Source organism: Myotis nattereri (genome assembly GCF_964212035.1).
Source record: "Myotis nattereri genome assembly, chromosome: 9".
Taxonomy (NCBI): Eukaryota; Metazoa; Chordata; class Mammalia; order Chiroptera; family Vespertilionidae; genus Myotis; species Myotis nattereri.
In genome coordinates this window covers 36,302,149-36,323,914 of record NC_138084.1, presented here as the reverse complement: position 1 = coordinate 36,323,914, position 21,766 = coordinate 36,302,149, and the positions used below count along the sequence as shown (strand labels likewise).

General features: G+C 39.2%; 1 protein-coding gene and 1 long non-coding RNA gene across 3 annotated transcripts in view; one reads left to right on the top strand and one right to left on the bottom strand.

Annotated features, from left to right (window-relative positions):
• Positions 1-21,766, top strand: part of LOC308524549 — a 157,194-nt gene that overhangs the window by 12,106 nt on the left and 123,322 nt on the right. The gene's annotated exons all lie outside the window — the stretch shown is intronic.
• On the bottom strand, positions 1,223-21,074 carry LYVE1 (lymphatic vessel endothelial hyaluronan receptor 1). Of its 2 annotated transcripts, XR_013996412.1 has the most exons (7): positions 20,646-21,074; positions 16,555-16,726; positions 16,307-16,446; positions 5,408-5,713; positions 4,724-4,802; positions 3,400-4,191; positions 1,231-1,681 (listed from the first exon to the last, which is right to left on the bottom strand). XR_013996412.1 is itself a non-coding variant. In XM_081099089.1 (6 exons), exons 1-6 carry the CDS (start codon positions 20,728-20,730, stop codon positions 4,005-4,007), a joined length of 969 nt encoding a protein of 322 aa, XP_080955215.1. In that variant the 5' UTR covers positions 20,731-21,074; the 3' UTR covers positions 1,223-4,004. The 2 variants fall into 2 exon arrangements, 1 of the variants encoding a protein (XP_080955215.1); XM_081099089.1 differs by having other exon boundaries at positions 1,223-4,191.

Genomic DNA, 21,766 nt, shown 5'->3' with positions numbered 1-21,766 from the left:
TCCAAATAAACCTGGAAGGTTACTTTTTTTTTTTCCAAGTAACAGGATTGTTCCTTAACAGGTACAGAGAAATGCAAGTTATATTGGTGCTTCCCCAGTCATCACTCTGGGAAAAGAGAATAAAGGAAGTAGATAGACAGTGTAAGAAGGATAATTATTTCTGCTCCCACCTACACTTTATTGCTCTCAGCCAATTACCACCAGTACAGGGCTCTCTGTGGAACCTCTTTTGAGATAGGGCTCAAGCCTGAAGGCCCAAGTAGGATCCAGAAAGAGAAGGATGCTACAGGAGCCACAAATCCACTTATCCAACCACATATGTAAAGTGAAAGTGATGGATGAGGATGGTTACCATGTTTCTAGGGACCAGGCCTTGCCAGGATTAGACAATTGAGTGCCAGGAATGGGTACTGAGTTTTAAGATAGAAAAACTCCACCCACTGGTAATATGTAGTCCAGTAGAGTCTTGGCCTTTATCAATGAGGTTAGCAATCCCTCTTCCAAGGGGATTTATTGAAGGGGTTATTAGTAAGAGGACATGTAGAAGTGGGAGCAAGGGTGGGAATATTCTCTTACTTACATTAAAGTTTGAAGTGTTCCTCAGCTCTGCTTGCCACCACATGACTATTTCCCTCCATGCAGATGCAGGCTACTCAGCTTACTTACTGAAGTGGTATTGTAAGTAAGCTGGGTAGCCTGCATTTTGACTGATAACATACTCTAATCTTACCTGCATTGGAGTTTCAGACAAAGGCAAGATCCCCTGTAGACAAAGCCATATTTTAGTTTAAATTAGGATCATGTTTGCCTCTTGCCTCTGCCCAGACACTAGTCAATACCAGTGATGAGTTTATATCATTTCTGATGTCTCCTAGCATCATATACCTCCCACATTCCTTTCCAGATGTACTACCCAGACATATTTTCCATACTGGACCTTCAGATTTAGACATCTCTTCCTTATACCTCTACTATATTGAAGTTTCTGTTGTATTCTTCTACTTGTAGTATATCTTTAATAAGTTCATATATATATATATATATATATATATATATATATATGTTAGAGAAAACAACATGTTTTTAAAACATTTTATGACACTATATTTTATAAAGTTTCATAACATGTTTGTTATTACTATTATTTGTGATGTTGACTTTTGCTGAAACTATAATCTTCATAGTAAAGTAATATACACAAAGAAGTATTATATTTGGTCTTTTGATATTCATCATGATTTTACTTTTAATTTTGTCTTATTTTGATCACAGAAAAATGTCTTCAACTTAGATAAAGACTAAACCCAAATAAAATAACAATTTGAGTAGCAATAAATAAAAGTCTTAGAAATGTCCCCAAAGGGTTCTAATTTCTAGATAATTATAGTATTTGGTATGCAGAATTCCAGATTGCCAAGAAACCACCCTAGACTTTGGAGACTAAAATAAAAATCCAGAGACCAAGGAACCAAAATTTTTGCCAATATTTATTGACTTTGTGGTTGCTGAGTGAGCTCAACTTTCTTTGACTTGACCACAATCCAAAACACACTGAAGTTTCTGTATTAAAACAAATATTAATATAAGATTGCTCACAGAGGTGAGTCGATGGCCACCTCAGAGATTCAAGTTCAAGTACAATAGCCTTTGCACATTCTTCTGGCTTGTTCACAGCTACAATCTATATCCAAAGAAAGTCATCAAGAAAAACAACATTTAAAAAAAAAAAAGAAGAAGAAAAACAATATTTAAAAATTTTAAATTCCTGATTTTTAATTCTTGGCAATTAAACAAAAAATTAAGATAATACTCTGTGGGCCAACCAAAAAAGAGTATGCCAACCAGTTATGGCCTCTGAGATAAAAGAATCATGATGCTATGGGGTCACTTGTGAGGGGAAGAAATTAATAGCAGTCTCAGAAGGGAAAACTAGAGAGGGGAAGACATAAAACTAGAGGGAAAAAAGACAAATGGGCTATCTTGAATCTTTCACTTCCTGTGAACTCTGAAATGGATTGGAATGTAGGATCTGAATCACAAGAAAAGGACTTGTGTTTGTGTGTGTGTACTTGATCAACTTAAAATTAAGCTGATATTGCCCTGTCTGGGTAGCTCAGAGCATTGTCCTGATATGCCAAGGTTGCAGGTTCAAGCCCTGGTCAGGACACATACAAGAAGCAACAAATGAATGCACAAAGGAGTGGAACAACAAATCCATCTCTCTCTCTCTCTCTCTCTCTCTCTCTCTCTCTCTCTCTCTCTCTCTCCCTCCCTCCCTCCCTCCCTCCCTCCCTCCCTCCCTCCTTCCCTCCCTTCTCCCCCTTCCTCTTTCTCAAATCAATAAATAAAATTTTAAAAATTAAGACCATATGAAGCAAGAACAGTCCCACATGGTGATGTATATACTATTCGTTTTACAATTGTTTGTAGTCCAACAACCATAGTTGTCTCTTACTTTTGCAAACAACAGACAACTTTTACTTTGCATGAAAGTTATATCTATGTAAATAAGAGAGCAAAGAAGTTTTCTAAATACTTTTATTTTTGGCACAAATATTTATAAATATTTCTGCACTTCTCGGGTTCTTCTTGCTGGAAAATGGAGAGCTAGTTATACATTTTTTAATGACATTAAAAATGTGTATTATTTTATAAAGGTAATGTATTTTTTTAAGTATGTTAATAATAAATTAAGGTCCTAATGGTTATCATATTAGAGAAAATAATTAATAGGTTAGTCTCAGCAAAAAAATTAGTTTTAAAAGAGGATAAGCTAGGGATATCAAAACAAAACAATTAACTTCAGACATTATACTATGTGCAACCTTTTGATGAATAATGTTCAATTACAGAATGTAATACCTTGCACAATACCTAATATATAGTAGATATTCAGCAAATGTTTGTTAAACCTCATTGCTTTTTAACACAGTAATTTTCCTCAGTAATAATATCTATCACCCAGATAAAAATAGAAATTTCTAAGAGATTTTTTTGGTTTCTTGCAAAAGTATATTTTTCTACAGAAAATAGCAGCAGCAAAAGAAAAAGAAAAGAAAATGTGTGTATGTTCTAAAAAGTGATCCAACTCCAATTATTCAGAGATGAATACTTTGACCCTCTCTGTATTTGTAGTCTCTGCTGATAATTGCTGTCAATATCCTCAGCCTCATTATTTTCCTCTGTTTATTTTGGCTTTACAGAGATCAGGTCTCAAGTCACGGGAATCTCTATGGCCTTCAGTTACTAAACTTTTCCTTCCTTCTTTTGCTCTTGCCTGGCTCAGAAGGATATGCCAGGTGGTATAAATGTTTCCCTTTCAGAGCTGAAGAAGGGATCTGGGCTGTGGAGTCAATAGAGAAAGCCTTGGTTTTGGTGGTTTCTTGGCTCTCAACTCACCTGTTCTCAGCCAGCTGAGAGGTCTCTTTACAAATGTGTTCAGATTAGCTGTTTTAGATCCTTGTACTTGTTAGCTCCATTCTCCCACTGGGATATTATTAGGACATAACGAGGCTAGAAAAGCTGTGGGAAGCTTTGGAGGCAGGAGGATAGGGTTCAGCAAGGATTGCAGTAAAACAGGAATTCACTTTGGTTTTATTACCTACATAGTCCAGAGATAGCCCTGAGTTGATTCCAGTTAGGAAGCAAGGCTGGACTTTCTTGTTTGGTCCTTTAGCCCTTTTAGTTTCCCCATCTGGAGCCAGGATATGTGTCAGGAAAGAAATCAGCCTCAGGCCGAAACCGGTTTGGCTCAGTGGATAGAGCGTCGGCCTGCGGACTGAAAGGTCCCAGGTTCGATTCCGGTCAAGAGCATGTACCTAGGTTGCGGGCATGTCCCCAGTGGGAGATGTGCAGGAGGCAGCTGAGCGATGTTTCTCTCTCATCGATGTTTCTGGCTCTCTATCTCTCTCCCTTCTTCTCTGTAAAAAATCAATAAAAAATATATTAAAAAAAAGAAAAAAAAAGAAATCAGCCTCAGGTGTGTGCTCTCATTTTTTTCTCTTCTAAACTTCAGCTTCCATGCACCGCACTGTAGTTTTGGGTGGACTGTTGGGCTCTTCTGGCTTTTTATCTGTTTTCTTTGAGTTCTCACCAGGGTTGCCATCATCAGCCTTTTCCTCCTTCACTACTTTGGTTTCAATCATTTCCTTCTGCTGATTCTTGTTTGTAAAAGGGAAGGCCTTTACATACCTGTAGGCATAAACATGAAATTAAAGTGAGAGGCTTCTCTGTAACACCTATAACAATAGATAACACTATGCCTGTGATGGCCATATTGGCACAGCACACTGGGTACTTTATTTCTGAGAGATGCTAACACATGCACACTCAAATACATGAACACATTCCCATTCTAATGGATTCATTTAGATTGGATAGTAAGTTCACAGGCCAAACTTTGGGCTGACCTCACAACTCTCCCACCAAAAGCAAAGAATTGAAAATCAAATAAAGCATATACATTTTCCCCTAGATGTCAATCTCTTATTTATTTATTTTCAAAGGGACAGCCAATAACCTTTATTTAAAGGCTGGCTAATATGCATGTGCTGATATAGTAGGAAAGACTATGTGGTAGGGGGAAGAGGTGAGGTGAGAGAGAAAATTTACAGTATAAGAGAACTGTCATCTCCATTTTGACCAGGAAAATATGAATAACAAGTTTGGAAAAACATAAGATACAACAAAGATTACAAGGTAAATGATATTCCGATAACTCCACCTTTTGACGTAGCAAATGGCGAGACCAGCTGCAGCGGCAAAGAAGAGGAGTGCAAGCACTAGCAGAGCCGTGGGAACACCTGGAGGAAACAGAAACATGGCTTGATCGTCCTTCACTTTCCATTGTTGCGCACTGCTCTTCTAACATTCATCGTTACCTGTGACTGAGGCACAGATAGTGAAGGAGAAAAGCCTTCTCTGTGGCCACACAGGGGCCACATCTACTTCTTTGCTTCTCACCTATAGAACCCTTGGCCCTGCCTCTCATACACTTTCTATTCTCTAAGTTGCAATATGACAGAAAGAGTCCATTTTTCTCTGTGGCCTTGAGATGATAAGTTTGGAGCTAATTAAGTATAAGACCCTTACTTTTAAATAAGAAAAAGCAAATCTCTAATCATATGCCTCTAAGGTTTATAGTTTAAAAAGAACTCTACACATTCATAGATAGTAATTTATTTTTTAAAGTTGAGTTTGAAAAGTGAAACTATTTTGTACTCATGATTTTTAGTTTAATCATTACAGTTTATTAGAGCTCTATGTCTAAAGTTGAGTTTGCATTAAGCTTTTATTTGTATTTGGCAGGTCCTGAGCAACCAATCTAAAGACAGCTAGTTTCTATGTATTATCTGTTACACACACACACACACACACACACACACACTGCAGACACAGGAAGCTTTACCTCCAAATCCAACATCTTCATTCTTGAATGCTGTTTTATATTCAATAGGTGATTCAGTTTCTGTAGATGTGGTAGTTTCTATAAAAACTTCTGTTATGCAAATTAATTTTGTTTTTCGTGGAGAAATGGTAGCCCGAGCCCGAGTAGGGACAGAAGGAGTTGTAGTAGAGTACAGTGTATCAGTAGACAATGCTGAGTGTATGGTGTCAGTATCAGTCATTTCTGGTATGTATGCTGCAGTTTGAGTGTTGAATATGGGATCTTTGGTGGTAGTAATTTGTGGAAAGCATGAGTTAATCCAAGTATCTGTAGGGAAGAAGAAATGAAATAAGAAAATATTGTAATAGCCTCTTAACTGGTCTTCCTGCCTGCAGTCTTACTCCCCTCCAGACTCCTTATACTATAGCTGGAATGGTTTTCCAAAAATGCAAATCTAATCATATCACTTCCTTAGAATCCTTCAGTGGCTGCCTGTACTGCAGGGCCTATAAGGCCCTCCATGATTTGGTCCTGCTGACATGACCAGCCTCATCTGATCAGTCTTTCTGTCATTCCTCCTATCATACTGAAATTCCTTCAGTTCTTTGATATGCTTTCTCTCACATTTCTTACAAGCCTTTGACCTTGATGCTTTCTTCAACAGTAAGACTCGTTGCCCCTCTTTATTTAGCTAACTTTTACTTGTCCATCAGGTCTCAGATTGAACACTTTCTTAGGCAGACTTGATGACTAGATTGGCCTCCTTGTACGTCCTTTGTCATGGTTCTCATTACACTCCTCCCCGCTGGTCTGTCTTGGTCATCATTATATGCACACTGTACCTGGCAAAAAAAGATGCTCAATATTGGATGAATAAAGCAAGGAAGGAAAAGCAAAAGGAAGGAGTAGATAGGAAAACACTTCAGGACAAAGATCTATTAAAACCAGATTTCTCTGTGCTCATCAAAAACAGGGAGGGGGCCCGGGTGGCATGGCTCTGTGGTTGAGCATTGACCTATGAACCAGGAGGTCACAGTTCAATTCCCAGTCAGGGCACATACCTGAATTGCGGGTTCAATTGCCAGTATGGGACATACAGGAGGCAGCTGATCAATGTTTCTTTCTTACCGTTGATGTTCCTATCTCTCTCTCCCTCTCCTTTCCTCTCTGAAATCAATAAAAATATATTTTCAAAAAAGGGAGGGAGGGGAAGAGGTAAGGGAGAGATATAGGTTTGGTTTTCAATCTGTTGAATGCGGTAGATAGGAAACTACATTTATTAAGCATCTTGCTCTGAGGCCCCTAGCACTTCATTTAAAAATTTTATCAAACCCTCATTATTATAGGAGGAAACGGAGTTCAGAGAAACTAAATGACTTTCCCAGAGTCACAGAGCTAGTAGATGGCAGAGCCATGAATATATTTTAATATGAATTTGTACCTATTTAAAATCTCTAGTTATTTGTGGCAGGAGGTAGCATTAGCTAGAATGTTAGCTGTGAAGAAAAGTCATTCCATTCATTTTTGAAAATTAAATAATTTATCTGTCAGGGTCATGGATACTACAGTACTGATAAAACATTGGACTACACATACATTCAGGCAGAATTTTATGCTATTAATTTTCCTTTGAAAAGACCTCTATTCACATCGACATCATCCTTGACTTTCTCTGCCCTGAACTTTCAGCTGTATTTTCTATTTTTGAGCAATGCTGAGTTCTTCCCTCAGAAAATGGATATTTTTAAAAATATCAGGGGTAAAAAACTACTGAGCACAATATACTGTGTTGGGAACTGAAAATATAGAGACAAATAAGGCATGGTTCCTGTTTTCGGGAGGACAAAGTATTTTGATAAGGATAGGGGGAGATCACTGGGGATTCACAGAGAATATAGCATTTGGGCTGAGTGTGGAGGATTAATATGTTCATTCAACAAATATTTATTGAGCTTCAACTTTGTGCAGGCACTGTTCTAATCACTAAGGACATGGTGTAATAAAAAAGACAAAAATCCCTGCTTGTAAGGGCCTTATATGCTATTGGAAGGCTAGAGATAATAATTTTTTTTAAAAAGCCAGCAATGTCAAAGGATGGTAAACGTTGAGAAGATAATTGAGCAGGATGAAGATTAAACTGGAAGGAGTGGGGAATGGGGGACAGATACTCTGGATAAGGTGATAAGATAAAAGCTCTTTGTGGAGGTGATACTTAAGCTGAGACCTGAATGATGAAAAGTAGCCAGTCCTTGAAGATCTAGGACAAAAGAATTGCAAGTAAAGAGAACAGGAAGTTCAAGAGCCTGAAGTTGAATGGACTCAGCATGTGTGATGGGGAGAAAAAAAGCCAGAAGGGCTGGAACTGAGGAGCAGCTCATCTAGTATGAAACGGGGACTAAAATATCCTAGTCAATAGGAATGAGCATGATCCAAGAATCCAGAAATTTGAAAGTGTAATTATGTTAGAAAAAGGAGAAGGAGCACAGTGTGGCTGGAGCATAGGGTGTGTGTATGATTGGCAGCATGGAAGACTGCAAGCAAGAGATGAGAGTGGGAAGATAGTTTGGATTCATAATTGTCATGTTAAAGAATTTGGAATTTATTCTTAGAAGCAGGAATTTTTGACTGGGATCTACAAACCGATATACAAAAGTTCTCAACGAGTTGACCATACATGCCCACTTTTATGTGCAAAAGGCTTTATAGTTTACATCGTATTCTCAAATGGGAAGTTATCCAAGGTTATAGAGCAGAGGAGTAACATAACCATTAGTGGAGGCAGTGGAAGATGAAATACAGAGAGCAGAGAGTACAATCCAGTAGCAAAGAAGGAATGCAGTTGCATGGAAATAGGGAAATCCAGAAGTGTCTGGAATCCTGGAATTTAGATCTTGGAGACCTTCTGAGGAAAAGTGATTCTCACCCTGGTTGTGAGTTAGACTCATCTTGTGAGCTTTAAAGAAATATTGATGCCCAGGAGCCATTCTAGGCCTGTGTTATTGATGTGCGGTTATCACCATGGAAGGTGCTACAGGGAAGTAACATAATTTGAGATTTAAATCCTGGCTCTTTCCCTTATTGACTGCCCGCAGCATGGTGCACTCGCAGCATCAGTGACCTCCCCGGCAGAGGAGAAATGATACACTGTGTCCTTTCGCTGAGGTGCAATGAGAAAGTAAATGTGTAGGGCCTAGCATAGTGTGTGGACAGAATAGATCAGATCTGTAAGAATTAGTTGCCTTTGCCTCTTTCATTAAGTATAGCCAAGAAGCCATAGTGTGAGGGAGCAACAGCAGTCTGGTTTTGTGATCCCTAACTGGTCAAGGATGCGATATTTCTCACTTGGAAGTGCTAGCACTTGGCTCTCCTTCCACCCCAACCTATAAATATAATTTCTCTAGAATGTGCCAAGTGCTCTGGTAGATATTAAACACAGAGTGGGGTTGCAGTACAAGAGGAAAGGTAGGAGTAAGGAGTACAGTAGGTCCTCAGGTTACGGGAGATCCATTCCTACCGCGCGATGTAAAGCGATTTTCGCTGTCAGTCGGAACCCACCTACATAAGCACCTACGTCACTCACATGGAGCACATACACAGCAGTAATGAAGTGAAACAGTAAAAAAAATTTAAAAGAAAGATAACAATTCCTGACCTTTACTGGTGGTAAATAAATAATAAAAAACATAAAGAACATATGTACCTGTCAAAATGACAGAACTTTTTTTTTTTTTTAATAAATAAATGGGAGATGGGGACGTAACCATGAAACGACCTACGTCAAGTCTGATGTAACCTGAGGACTGTCTGTATAGGAAGGGTTGTGGAGAAGATGGCACTTGAGATGTGAATAAAGAGAAGGAGTAGCCAGGTAGATGAGGACAGACACTGTGGCAGAGGGAACAGTAAGAAACACATGGTACCCGCAGAGCTTTCAAAGCACTTTGATCTGATCCCAAAAGCTCACAAAGAGCAATAAGAAAGACAAATTAGGATAAGGTTGAGAATCAGGGTTAAAGTTTCTGTGATCCCCAGACCTCACAAGGTAATAATAAAAAAGGAATTTAGGAAAATAAAGCAGCATGGGGTAAGCTCAGGATTAACATTAGGATGAAGGTTAAGATCATTCTGATCCTCACAAACAGAAGCAGGTAAACCTGACTTAGTTAAAAATGATACTATAACCACACAGAGCAGTGCATTTTTTCAAGTTGGTTTTGTACACAATTCTCTGACAGTACATCTTTAGAGGGATGTCTTCTAAGGACTAAAAGAAATGCAAAGAAACCTTACATTGCACTCAGTAGGTTTATTATTCCTAATGTTGATTTTTGTAATTTTGAAACTTATAGAACAAGAAAACATATTAATATTATTTATTGGGGACTAAGATGTTCCATATCAGAAAAAATAAATACAAATAAAACAAAGTAAACTATGGAAAAACTTCAATTGTTAAATTTGAGTTCTATATATCAATAAAAGTCCATAATTTAAAAACATTATATATTAGTATATATACACTATTTGAGTGTGTTGGGAGAAATCATCAGGAGGATGTGACCCCAGATGACCTATGAGTTAGACCTTGGTAATTGGAGGCTCCTCGCCATGTCATCATCCTCGAATGTGCTTTCTGCTTTCCTTCCTAGTGCTAGAAGCTGCCCAAGGACACAGTCTTGAGATAGTAAGGTATTGGTTGAGATCATCTTACTTGACTGAGCCAATTAAGACATCCTGTGTATGTGACTGAACCCAGTTAGGGCCTCTACATAAGCTTATAAGATTCTGGCAGGCAATGTGGGAATCTACTGGTCTTGAGGCCACCCAAGATAAGCCTCCCACCCACCAGTCTGGAGTGGTTTGCCTCTTACTTTAATCTCTCCCTGCCCTCTGCATACAGGGACCAGTTTCAGGTTATATCTGGGAAGCTCCTAAGTTTGAATATATCCTTTTCAGTGAACAGTTAGAAAGTATTATATTTAATATACTTATATTACATATTAAATATATATTTATGCTAAAATATATTTTCTAGCTGTCCACTAAAAAGGATGGAGAAGCAATGAAAACTCCAGTAGTAGTGAGAACAACTTGCATCTGGATCTTGGTTTCTAATTAACATTCACCATTCAAAAGAACCAGGACTCCTGGAGAAATAAGGGGCTGATAACATATCTGGAACATAGAAATTACAAAGTGAGCCTGGGACATTAGGCCAGAAAGTAAGGAATTGATCAAATATTATTGGGATTAAGGACAAAAGTCAACTGAAAGGGCTCCCACATGCCAAATTTGGGGCAAATTGAGCATCAAAAAGAAAATTGTATAACATATTGAACACACAGAATAAGTAAAATGCCATGTGTCCATCCTATATAATAAAGAGCTAATATGCTAATTAGACCAGAAGGCAGAACGACCAGTGGGTGGGAGGCGGGGTCAGTGAGCCTGTGCCCCCCCCCCCCTTCTGCAGAGGCAACAGGAGAGGTGGTGGCACAGTCTAGCGCTTCTGCAGAGGTGGACAGGGCATGACTGCAGCGCCTCAACCTCCCACGGCCCCTCCCCCAACCGGCCTGGCCCCCGATCAGGCCTCCCTCCACCAGTGGGCTGGGGGACAGAGACAACACTAAGGAGCAGCAAGCCCTGGTTCTGGTTGAGTGATGCCCGCCCCCCCCCCCCCCCGCCCAGCCCCCATTCAGCTGGCAGTCGGACATCCCCCTGAGGGCTCCCGGAATGTGAGAGGGTGCAGGCCGGGCTGAAGGACCCCCTTGGCACTGGGCCTCTAGTGATAGTATAACGGGAAAGTAAAAGGTGTGTGTGTGGGGGTGGGGAGACAGAGAGAGAGAGAGAGGTTTTTCTTTATCAAAGATGCCAGCTAATAAATGTAGAAAGACAAATAGAGTTAGAAAATAATCATTTTTATTTTTTAAAGAAATAGAACAAAAAATCAGTTTTGTATGGAACCACAAATGACCCCAAATAGCCAAAGCAATCCTGAAGGGGGAAAAAATTAAAGTTGGAGGTATTACACTCGCTGACTTCATTTTATATTACAAAGTGATAATAATCAAAACAGCATGGTATTGGCAGAAAAACAGACATACAGACCAATGGAACAGAATTGAGAGCCTAGAAATAAACACACATGTATCTGGGAAAATAATTTATGACAAAGGAGCCAAAGAAATACAATGGAGAAAAGAAAGCCTTTTCAATAAGTGGTGCTAGGAAAATTGAAAGCTACATGCAAAAGAATGAAATTAGACTGCTGTTTGTCCCCATATACAAGAATTAACTCAAAATGGATCAAAGACCTACATATAAGACCTGAAACAATAAACTGCATAGAAGAAAACATAGGTACTAAACTTACGGACCTTGATTTTAGAGAATATTTTGTCAATTTGACCCAAAAGGCAAGGGAAGTAAAAGCAAAAATGAATAAATGGGACTATATAAAATTATAAAGCTCCTGCACAGCAAAAGACACCACCAACAAAAAAAGGCAACCAACTGAATGGGAGAAGATATTTTCAAACAACAGCTCTGACAAGGGGTTAGTATCCAAAATGTATCAATAACTCATACAATTCAGCGCCCCCCACAAAGCAATCCAATTTAAAAATGGGCAGAGGATCTGAACAGACACTTTTCCCAAGAAGACATACAAATGGCAACATACACATGAAAAGATGCTCAACTACACTAGCTATTAGGGAAATGCAAATAAAAACTACCTGTTAGAATGGCTATTATCAACAAGGCTAGTAATAAGAAATATAGAGAAAAAGGAACCCACGTTCACTCCTGGTGGGAATGTAAACTGGTATAGCCACTATGGAAAACAGTAAGCCATAAAAAAAGATGAAATACTGCCATTTATGACAACATGGATGGATCTTGAGAATATTATGTTAAACAAAATAAGTCAGAAAAAGGCAAGAGCCATATTATTTCAGTCATATGTAGGATATAGAACTGAAAGCAACAAATGAACAAACAAGAAAAAACACACCCCAAAACTCATAAACACAGACAACAGTATAGTGGTTACTAGAGGAAAGGGGGCTGAGAGGGTAAAGGAGGTCAAATGTATGGTGACAGAAAATATGCCTTTGGATAGTAAACATACAAATCATGTATCAGAAATGTATACTTGAAACCTCTATAATGTTATTAACCAACTAGAGGCCCGGTGCACAAAAACTTGTGCACTTGGGGTGGGGGGCGGTCCCTCAGCCCAGCCTGTGCCCTCTCACAGTCTGGGACCCCTTGGGGGATGTCCACCTGCTGGCTTAGGCCAACTCCCCAGGGGATTGGGCCTAAGCTGGCAGTCAGGCATCCCTCTGGCAGCCCAGGAGCCCTCAGGGGGTGTCCACTTGCCAATGGGGAGCAAGCCTAAGCTGCAGTTGGACATCCTTAGCGCTGCTCAGGAGCGGGGGAGACTCCCACCACCACCGCTGTACTGGCAGCCATCAGCCTGGCTTGTGGCTGAGCAGAGCTCCCCCTGTGGGAACGCACTGACCACCAGGGGGCAGCTCCTGCATTGAGCGTCTGCCCACTGGTGGTCAGTGTGTGTCATAGGGACCAGTCATTCCCAGTTGTTCTGCTTTTAGGCTCAATTTGCATATTACCCTTTTATTATATAGGAAGTCATCCCAATATATTTAATTTAAAAATGGAAACGAAAAACAAACACAAGAAAATAAGTATTTTGCGCCCCTCCCCCATATAATAACTCATCCTGGCAAGGATCATCAATAGCTGCTTTAAACTATTAGGTAAAAGATAGTTGGGGGTCAGAATAGTTGTATGGTACCAAAATATCACACTGTAGATTACCTACTCATTGCAAAGGGGAAAGTGTATTTTGGAGTTCATTGGAGAGGTCTGGTAGTCACCATCTTAGTGAAATGATCAAAATTAGCATATTGACATTAAGTGCCTTTTGTTGGAATGTTATCCAAAGTACATAATATTATCTGTGAAAGATTTTTGCCAAAAATATCATCAAGCATCTAATTAAGCCCCTACACCTAACTTTAAGTTTATAGGAAATATAGGGAATAGAAGTACAAGTTAAATGAAGCTGTGAGGGAAACACAAATCCAAGTACTCTTCCCCTAGCTAATTTTGTTGAGTCTAGAGGAGCGGTTCTCAACCTGTGGGTCGCGACCCCTTTGGGGGTCTAACGAGCCTTTCACAGGGGTCGCCTAAGACCATCAGGAAACACATATATAATTACATATTGTTTTTGTGATTAGTCACTATGCTTTAATTATGTTCAATTTGTAACAATGAAATTGGGGGTCACCACAACATGAGGAACGGTATTAAAGGGTCGCGGCATTAGGAAGGTTGAGAATCACTGGTCTAGAGCAGTGGTCGGCAAACTCATTAGTCAACAGAGCCAAATATCAACAGCACAATGATTGAAATTTCTTTTGAGAGCCACATTTTTTAAACTTAAACTATATAGGTAGGTACATTGTTATTAACTTAATTAGGGTACTCCTAAGGCTTAGAAAGAGCCATACTCAAGGGGCCAAAGAGCCGCATGTGGCTCGTGAGCCGCAGTTTGCCGACCACTGGCAGAGCAAGCATGCCAAACTCAAAGGCTAACATGGGCCAAATAAACAAGGTTTAAGTTTATGTGGACCACAAAAAAACAAAAGCTCCTATGTTCATAGGAACTTATGTTTATTTTAATAGAGACATTCTGAATACAAAGGGTTGAAAGAAATGAATAATCATTAACATAAAATAATAGAACATTTTACTAAAAATTAATATTTTTTCTTGAACATTAACTTACCAGACACTGAATAACTGCACAAATTAATAATCATAACACAAATAAACCTATTTTTCTTGTTCTCTGAAAGCGAAATATTTCCTGTTGTGCACACCAAACAAGTCAGTCCAAGACCAATGACATGGCAATCGGCTGCTAAAATATTCGCTGCTAGTATTAGTGAAGAGAAATGGTGCGCCTGCGCATAAGGCGCATAAGGGAAATGAATACAACACGATTATAGTAATCAGTCATTAGTGAACGTTGTAGTTTGTTATTGATAATTATGTATAATAGAATATTGTAAAAATTATGAAATTTTTAAAAAATATACATTTTTATTTATTTCAGAGGGGAAGGGAGAGAGATAGAAACATCAATGATGAGAGAGAATCATTGATCGGCTGCTTCCTGCACACCCCCACTGGGGATCGAGCCCACAAGCCAGGCATGTGCCCTTGACCGGAATTGAATTTGAGACCCTCTGTCTGCAGGCTGATGCTCTATCCAGTGAGCCAAACCAGCCAGGGCAAGTTACAAAATTTTTATTAAAATGTTTCTTACATACTGTTATATTGGCTGGGCTGCAAAAATATTTGTTGTGGGCCACATGTGGCCTGTGGGCCACGAGTTTGACATGGTTGGTCTAGAGGCCTGGTTATCATATCACATTGACAGCTGGCAGGGAGGCCAGGCAGTTAAAAGTCCAGGCCATTTGACGGTCATGGGCTGGCTATGAGATAAACAAGCTTGTGAAAAGTGATAGGTTGAAGAGGCAGAGGAGAGAAGGGTGGTTAAAAAAAATGTAGGAAGAAACTTTATGTTCCAGTCATGACTCTGCAAATGACTGTAGGACTTTGAACAAACCAAATCTCCATTCTGAGCTATAGTAGTTTCATCTCTGAAGTGAGGGAAGTAGACAAAGCATTTCCTAGGGTCCTTCCTATGCCAAAGCCCCCTGGTTCGGAGAACTGCTTGGACCCTATGTTGCCTTTGGGAAACATAATATTGTTGATGCACATTTATCTCTTGGATCTTGGAGAATGATTTTGGAATCTATCCTTGTGTATGACCACTCAGCTGTATGACCTTTAGAAGGTCAGATTTTTTAGTATGTGTGAAGACTAATAAATCAGGAATAGGTTCTTATGACAAACTGAGAACTAGCATTTGTAAAAGCAAAACCTTTCTGAGAAGGTACTTAAACCTTTCTGGGAAGGTAAAGCACTTGGGCTAAGGTGACCAAGGTCTCCAAGCAAGGTTAAAAGGATGACTGTGTGACCATCAGAAAATCAGTTCTACTTTCTAGATCAGTGATGGCGAACATATGACACGCGTGTCAGAGGTGACACGCAAACTCATTTTTTTGGTTGATTTTTCTTTGTTAAATGGCATTTAAATATATAAAATAAATATCAAAAATATAAATCTTTGTTTTACTATGGTTGCAAATACCAAAAAATTTCTATATGTGACACGGCACCATAGTTAAGTTAGGGTTTTTCAAAATGCTGACACACCGAGCTCAAAAGGTTCGCCATCACTGTTCTAGATTCAACTCCTTCCTTCATAAAATGGAGATTTGGGTCTTGTTCTAAAAAATGTCAAATGTAGCATTTGAATTTCCTTTCCCATGAAGGAATATAGGATAACGGAAAGAGCATCGTTTTAGAGTTAGACCTGTGTTTGAATCTTCATAGCAATGAGATCTTAGACAACTGTAGTTACATCCTCTGAGCTAAGTTTTTTTTCTGCAAAATAGGGATGACAAAGCATATCTAATAGGGAGATTGTCACGGTTCAGTGAGATAACTTAATTCATTACTTTGTCTACAGTAGATATTTCCTTCTCTTCTTCCTGTTAATTTTATAGGGTGGAATGGGGAGGTAGTGGAGCCTCTTAGGATGCCCTTCCCCTGATGTTGCCAGTCAACCATATTTTCCCTAACTTTTTCCTCCAAGGGGCACACTGCCACTTCTAGTCTTGTCACAGAATGAGTCTTTGGAGGGTTAAATGACCATTACGATGACTGCTGTTGCTCAGGGTCACTCTTTTCAGACACATCATAGAGCTAGCAAAACCCAGAGAAAAGATAGCACATGGAGAGACTGCAGATCTGACTTACCAGATGAGTTGTGACAATAGGCCCTGAACTTTTGGCTGGGTAAATTTCTCCAAACCAGGACACCCATCCCGTTCTTTCCACACTTCGGGTTTGGGTGAATCCGAGGGATGACTAAGACCTGATCTGCAACCCATCCATAGCTGTAACAGAATACATATTAGTTGAATGGATACATTTATCTCTATGGCTGAACAAGAACACAGAGCCAAAAGAGCTCCGACCGTGTTTGTGAATCCAGCTGTTCTCACCTGCAAGTCTCAAAGCCAGACTTCCATGCTGCTTCAACCTGATCTTTGCTGGCAAAAGTTAGTCCCATCAGCTCACAGGCCTCCTTGGCTTCTGTGAAATTCAGCTGCACATTTGTCTTTTTGGTCAAAAGGGTGACTCCCATAATTCTGCATTGCACTAAGAAGGAAAGTTCTGCAAAGGAATCACATACACCTTCAGTGTGCTGCTATCCTTGTTCATAGCCCTTAGGCTCCTCTTCCCAGCACAGCATTATAAGCTCAATGCAGCAGTGAGGTCATTGTGGTTGGGATTGAAGTTTAGGAATAACAGGACACAGGCCAGACATTTCCCACAAGGACATTCTGCTGGGTTAGGTGGGTGCTTGGTCTGATCCAAGCTGTATCTCTCATCAGACCTGAGTCCACTCTATCACACTGCATAAAGGTGCCTTGTCCATTACATGGAGGAGGCTTCAGCTACTAGTTCCTGAGGTGGGGTCTAGATGATGCTATTGCTGCAGACCTTTTGAAGTCTATTAAATGAACAGTCTGAGACTCTGAGAAAGATAGAATTCAGGGCTAATAGCATAGTTAGTGACACTCCAAACTAATGTGCTTTGGAGATACCACTATTTTCTGAGATGGGCTGAAAAATGGTGCATTCAGTATAATATGAGCTTTCTCAGTCTCAAGCCTATTCTAACCATTGGGGGGCAGACTTACTCAGAAGTTCCTGGAGGAGCTGGGCAGTAAACCTTGCATGGCAGAGAAATTAAATGAAGTAGAGTTTTAAAGTCAGACCTGGATTTGAATACACCTATGTCACTTGTTCTGTGACCTTAGGCTAGTTGTTTCATCTCTCAGCCTCAGTTCCCTTACTTACAAAACTGAGAGGGTAACAATATGTATTTTATAGAGTAGTGAGTTAAATGAGTTACTCCCAATAAAAATGCTTAGCATAGTGCCTGCTACACAATAGGTACTCATTAAAGCATAAATAACATTATCATGTTATCTTCAAAGCAGTTGAATAGTTAACATGTGGATATTTTACTAAAAACTTAATGAATCTGAGAGATCTTTTGATCCCTTCAGAGTTCTAAGATTTATAGATTTGTATGAAATTATGAGTTGCCTTGCACTCAGGTACATTATGTCTATTGGGCTTAATCCACAAAAGTTCATAAAAGAGCATTTCAATCTCCCAAGTAATTGCCTGTACACAGATCTGTGCACTGGGTGCCCAGTCAAATGCTTTGAACACTTTCTGGGTTAGCATTTAAAGGAAGTTTCTTCTTGAAAACATGGAGGGAGCATTTCTAAGTCCTCCATGTGATCTTGCTCTGCTCTGGATCAGGGGACTGCGGGAAGGAATACATATTTTATGTACAATATTTGTGATGGCCTTGTTTGCTGTCAGACCCCGCTCTCACCAAAAGAGAGACCTGAGAGCCAACACTCCAATGTGAGTGTTTGTGACAAAATAGCCTCTAATGTTAATACCAATAAAATTCCAACTTCTATAATCTGTTGATGCTACTCTGTGCCAAACCCTGTCTCTTTTTCTTTTTATAAAAATAAACATTTTATTTTTTTAATTTAATTAAATTTATTTATTTATTTACCTAGTCTCTTTTTAACTGGAAATTGAGGCTCAGGGAGACTGAATAACTTTCCCAAGCCCAAGGATACAGAGCAAGTAGGTGGCAGATTGAGGGCACAAACCCAATTACAACTGACTCTAAAACCCCAGTTCTTAACTCAGACACTGTTCTGCTTCCCACTGTGCTATGGGGAAAAGATGAACACACACACACACACACACACACACACACACACACACAATTAGAGCTGAACTCATGGAACACACCATTTGTCCTAGAATTTGGCTCATTTAGCCCATGAGCGTGTTATTGCTCAAACCTCTTAGTGCTGTTTTCTTTGGTGGGGGGATACTTGTAGGTTTATTAATTACACTATAAAGTAATCTTGATACTCTCTCATCATACCTCATTTTTTACTCTAAATAGTAGTAGTAGTAGTAGTAGTAGTAGTAGTAGTAGTAATGATAGGCCTATTCTGGGAATGGACCTAGCTTTGAATATTTCTTGTAATGTTAATTAGCTGTGGGACCTTGGGCAAGTTAGCGTTCTCATCTATAAAATGGGGATGGTTATTTCTTCTTCATAGAATTTTGTCAGAATTAATTTAGATAACTTGTACCTAGCAAAGACTGGGTCCATAGTAGGCAGTTAACAAGTATTAGGCAAATTTAAGCTTTTCTATTTTCTGAAGACAAAACTAGGGAGCTGGTATTCAAGGGATATGCTAGTAATCTCTTAGGAGTTTTCAGGAGACAACAGGCATACTAGAAATAGTATATGCTTAGCAGACAGAGCTGAATCCAAACCCAAGATTTATTATTTACTGCCTGTGACATTAGGCAAGTCACTTGGCCTCACCGAACCTGTTTCTTCATCTATAAAATGTCTTCTTGAGATATTATTCTCCAGCATAGGAACACATAATTTTCCTTTTAAAGTGCTCAGATTTTTATTTTCCCAGAGTTGTAATGAGTGATTTGTGGTTACACTTTTTTTGCCTACAATGCAGAATGAGGTTACCATTTAGGCATCTGAAAAGCCCAGAAACCATTTCAAGTCATTCCTTTTTCATATATAATACACACACACACACACACACACACACACACACACTTAATTCTGTATCTCTACATAATAATTCCTCAAGGATACTGTCTCCCATCCTCATCCACTCACCTTCAACAGCCACCTTTTCCTCAATCATGGTTCTGAATAACTGTCAGTTGTTTCCAAAAATTTAATTTCCTTAGGAAATCTTTACCATTATTGACAATGGTCCGAAGAGTGTGACAGAGTCATTGTCAAAGAACAATTTCCAAAATAGCTTGAGTAATGGCAACATTTTGGGGAAAAGTGAATAGTCTTCTCAGGGGGATTTCAAAGAGGACCAACTTATTTGACAGTAACAGTTCTGGTATTTGAAAAAAAAATCAATTATATAACTCTAGCCTCCCCTTTAAAATTAAGTACAACAATATATGAATCAACTCTGGATGTCTGTTCCCAACATATTTTATATCTCAGGGTAGCTTCCAGAATAGGAATACTCAATTTTTCTTTTAATGTACTCAGAGTTTCATTTTTCCCAGAGCTGAAATGAGTGATTTGTGGTTAGTTTTTTTTTGCTTACAATGCAGGATGAGGTTACCATTTAGGCATCTCAAAGCCCAGAAATCATTTCAAATCATTCCTTTTGTAGAGAGCTGATAGCTAATTTTCAAACCTATATTTCACAATTTTTCCAGTTAATTTGCTATTTACTACATATTAAGAATATATGCATCTCATGATAATATAATAAAATTGAAATTAAAATAATTATATTTCACTTTAAGAAATATAAAACAGGCCAATATTCCGTGAAAGTTATTTTTCCCAGGCTTAGAGATTGCTTAAAAATGTTTACAATCATGATTTGCTTCTTCAATGAAAGATTTTTAAAACAAATGACCTCACCCTAGCTGGTTTGGCTCAGTGGATAGAGAGTCGGCCTGTGGACTGAGGGTCCCGGGTTCAATTTTGGTCAAGGGAACAAACCTCAGTTATAGGCTCAATCTCCAGCCCTTGTCAGGGCGCATGCAGGAGGCAATCAGTTGATGTCTCTCTCTCACATAGATGTTTCTCTCTCTGTCTCTCCCTCTCCCTTCCACTTTCTCCAAAAAAAAAAAAAAAAAAAAAAAATCAATGGAAAAATATCCTCTGGTGAGGATTAAAAAAATAAAATAAGAACAAATGATATCTACTTAATATTTTCTTTCAAAATATTCTCATTAAAAATAGTCCATAACCAAAAATAAAGTCAAGATAACATAAAGGTAAAATATGAATCATTTTGGTAAAATTGACAATATGGTGAAGACATTTCTTGCAGACTGATACTATTAGATCTTCTATGTACATTGAGGGTCATCCCCACTCCCAGCAATCCACAGTAAAGAATTCAGTAGACTTAGGACAGGTTGTAAGATCTTGCCTTGCCTCAGGTTGGCATTCTACTAAGAAACCTACCTTGTACCTGGACAGAGCCTTGACCCAAAAGCCTTGTGGTCCAGATGGAGGCAAGAAGCAACACCAGGCTGAAGTACTTGGTCATTGTGCCAACCCCTTCAGAGCCAGAGGAACACCTCAGACAGCCACTGGCAGTAACAAAGGCATGCAATCACCAGTCTGGATGGAGACTTCTGGAAATATGTTGTGGTCCCCACTGCTCCACTTCATAATCGAGACATCCGGATTTCCCTGTTTTCAAGCTTCTGACTTGTCAAGGTCACTGAGGGAAGTGAGTGACGCCCCTTGAATGCTCAGGCTGTACTTTGTGGATAGCTTTCTGGAAAATTTAGCTAATGCTGACTCAGAAAGCACAGAAATGAGGAAGGCAGATAGCACAATGTGAACTGCTGACGGTTTCCCCAATTCCCATATTCCCTGCCACTGCCCACCACCCCCACCAGGTCGTTCTCACACACCCATTGCTATTGTCTGTGGAGCCCATTCATTTACTCCTAGGATTGTCTCTGTCTGTAAAGGAGATTGAGAATGGGTTGTGCTTTCCTCTCATAATCAGTGGGGGTTTTCCCAGCTGCATATTCTTCTGATCTATAGGGGAATGGTGCTAACAGGTTCATGAAAGCAAATGCCCATTTAAATACAAAAGATAGAGTCTCATGCCTCCCTTTTGGACTTATTTTATACATTTAAATTTTCTCTACCACCACAGGTGATTCCTTCTTCAAATAAACCAGGCACACACAAAAATCATATTTAAAAAATCCAAGTAGGGGGACAGTTTACAAAGTTAGTCATTTTATACTTTACAAAAAAAGGGTTTTGACTTGATAACAGGAATTACTACAAGGGTCCTTTAATAATAACTCTTTCTTTAATAACTTCTCTTATAGACCAAATAACTTCTCTGATAGACCAACATTCAATTTAGACTTCCCCTTTCTCATTTGATGAAGGTGAGGTTTATCTGTACTGTATATGAGCAGACTATACTCTGTTTTGCCTGGATTTTCAGTGGTTGATCCCCATTGTAATTATGGAATTCTGGCTTGAGAGTAATGCCTTAAGCAAAGGTTTATGAGTCTTCTTCAAAATGAATGTCATTTATAGGAATAGTGAATGGA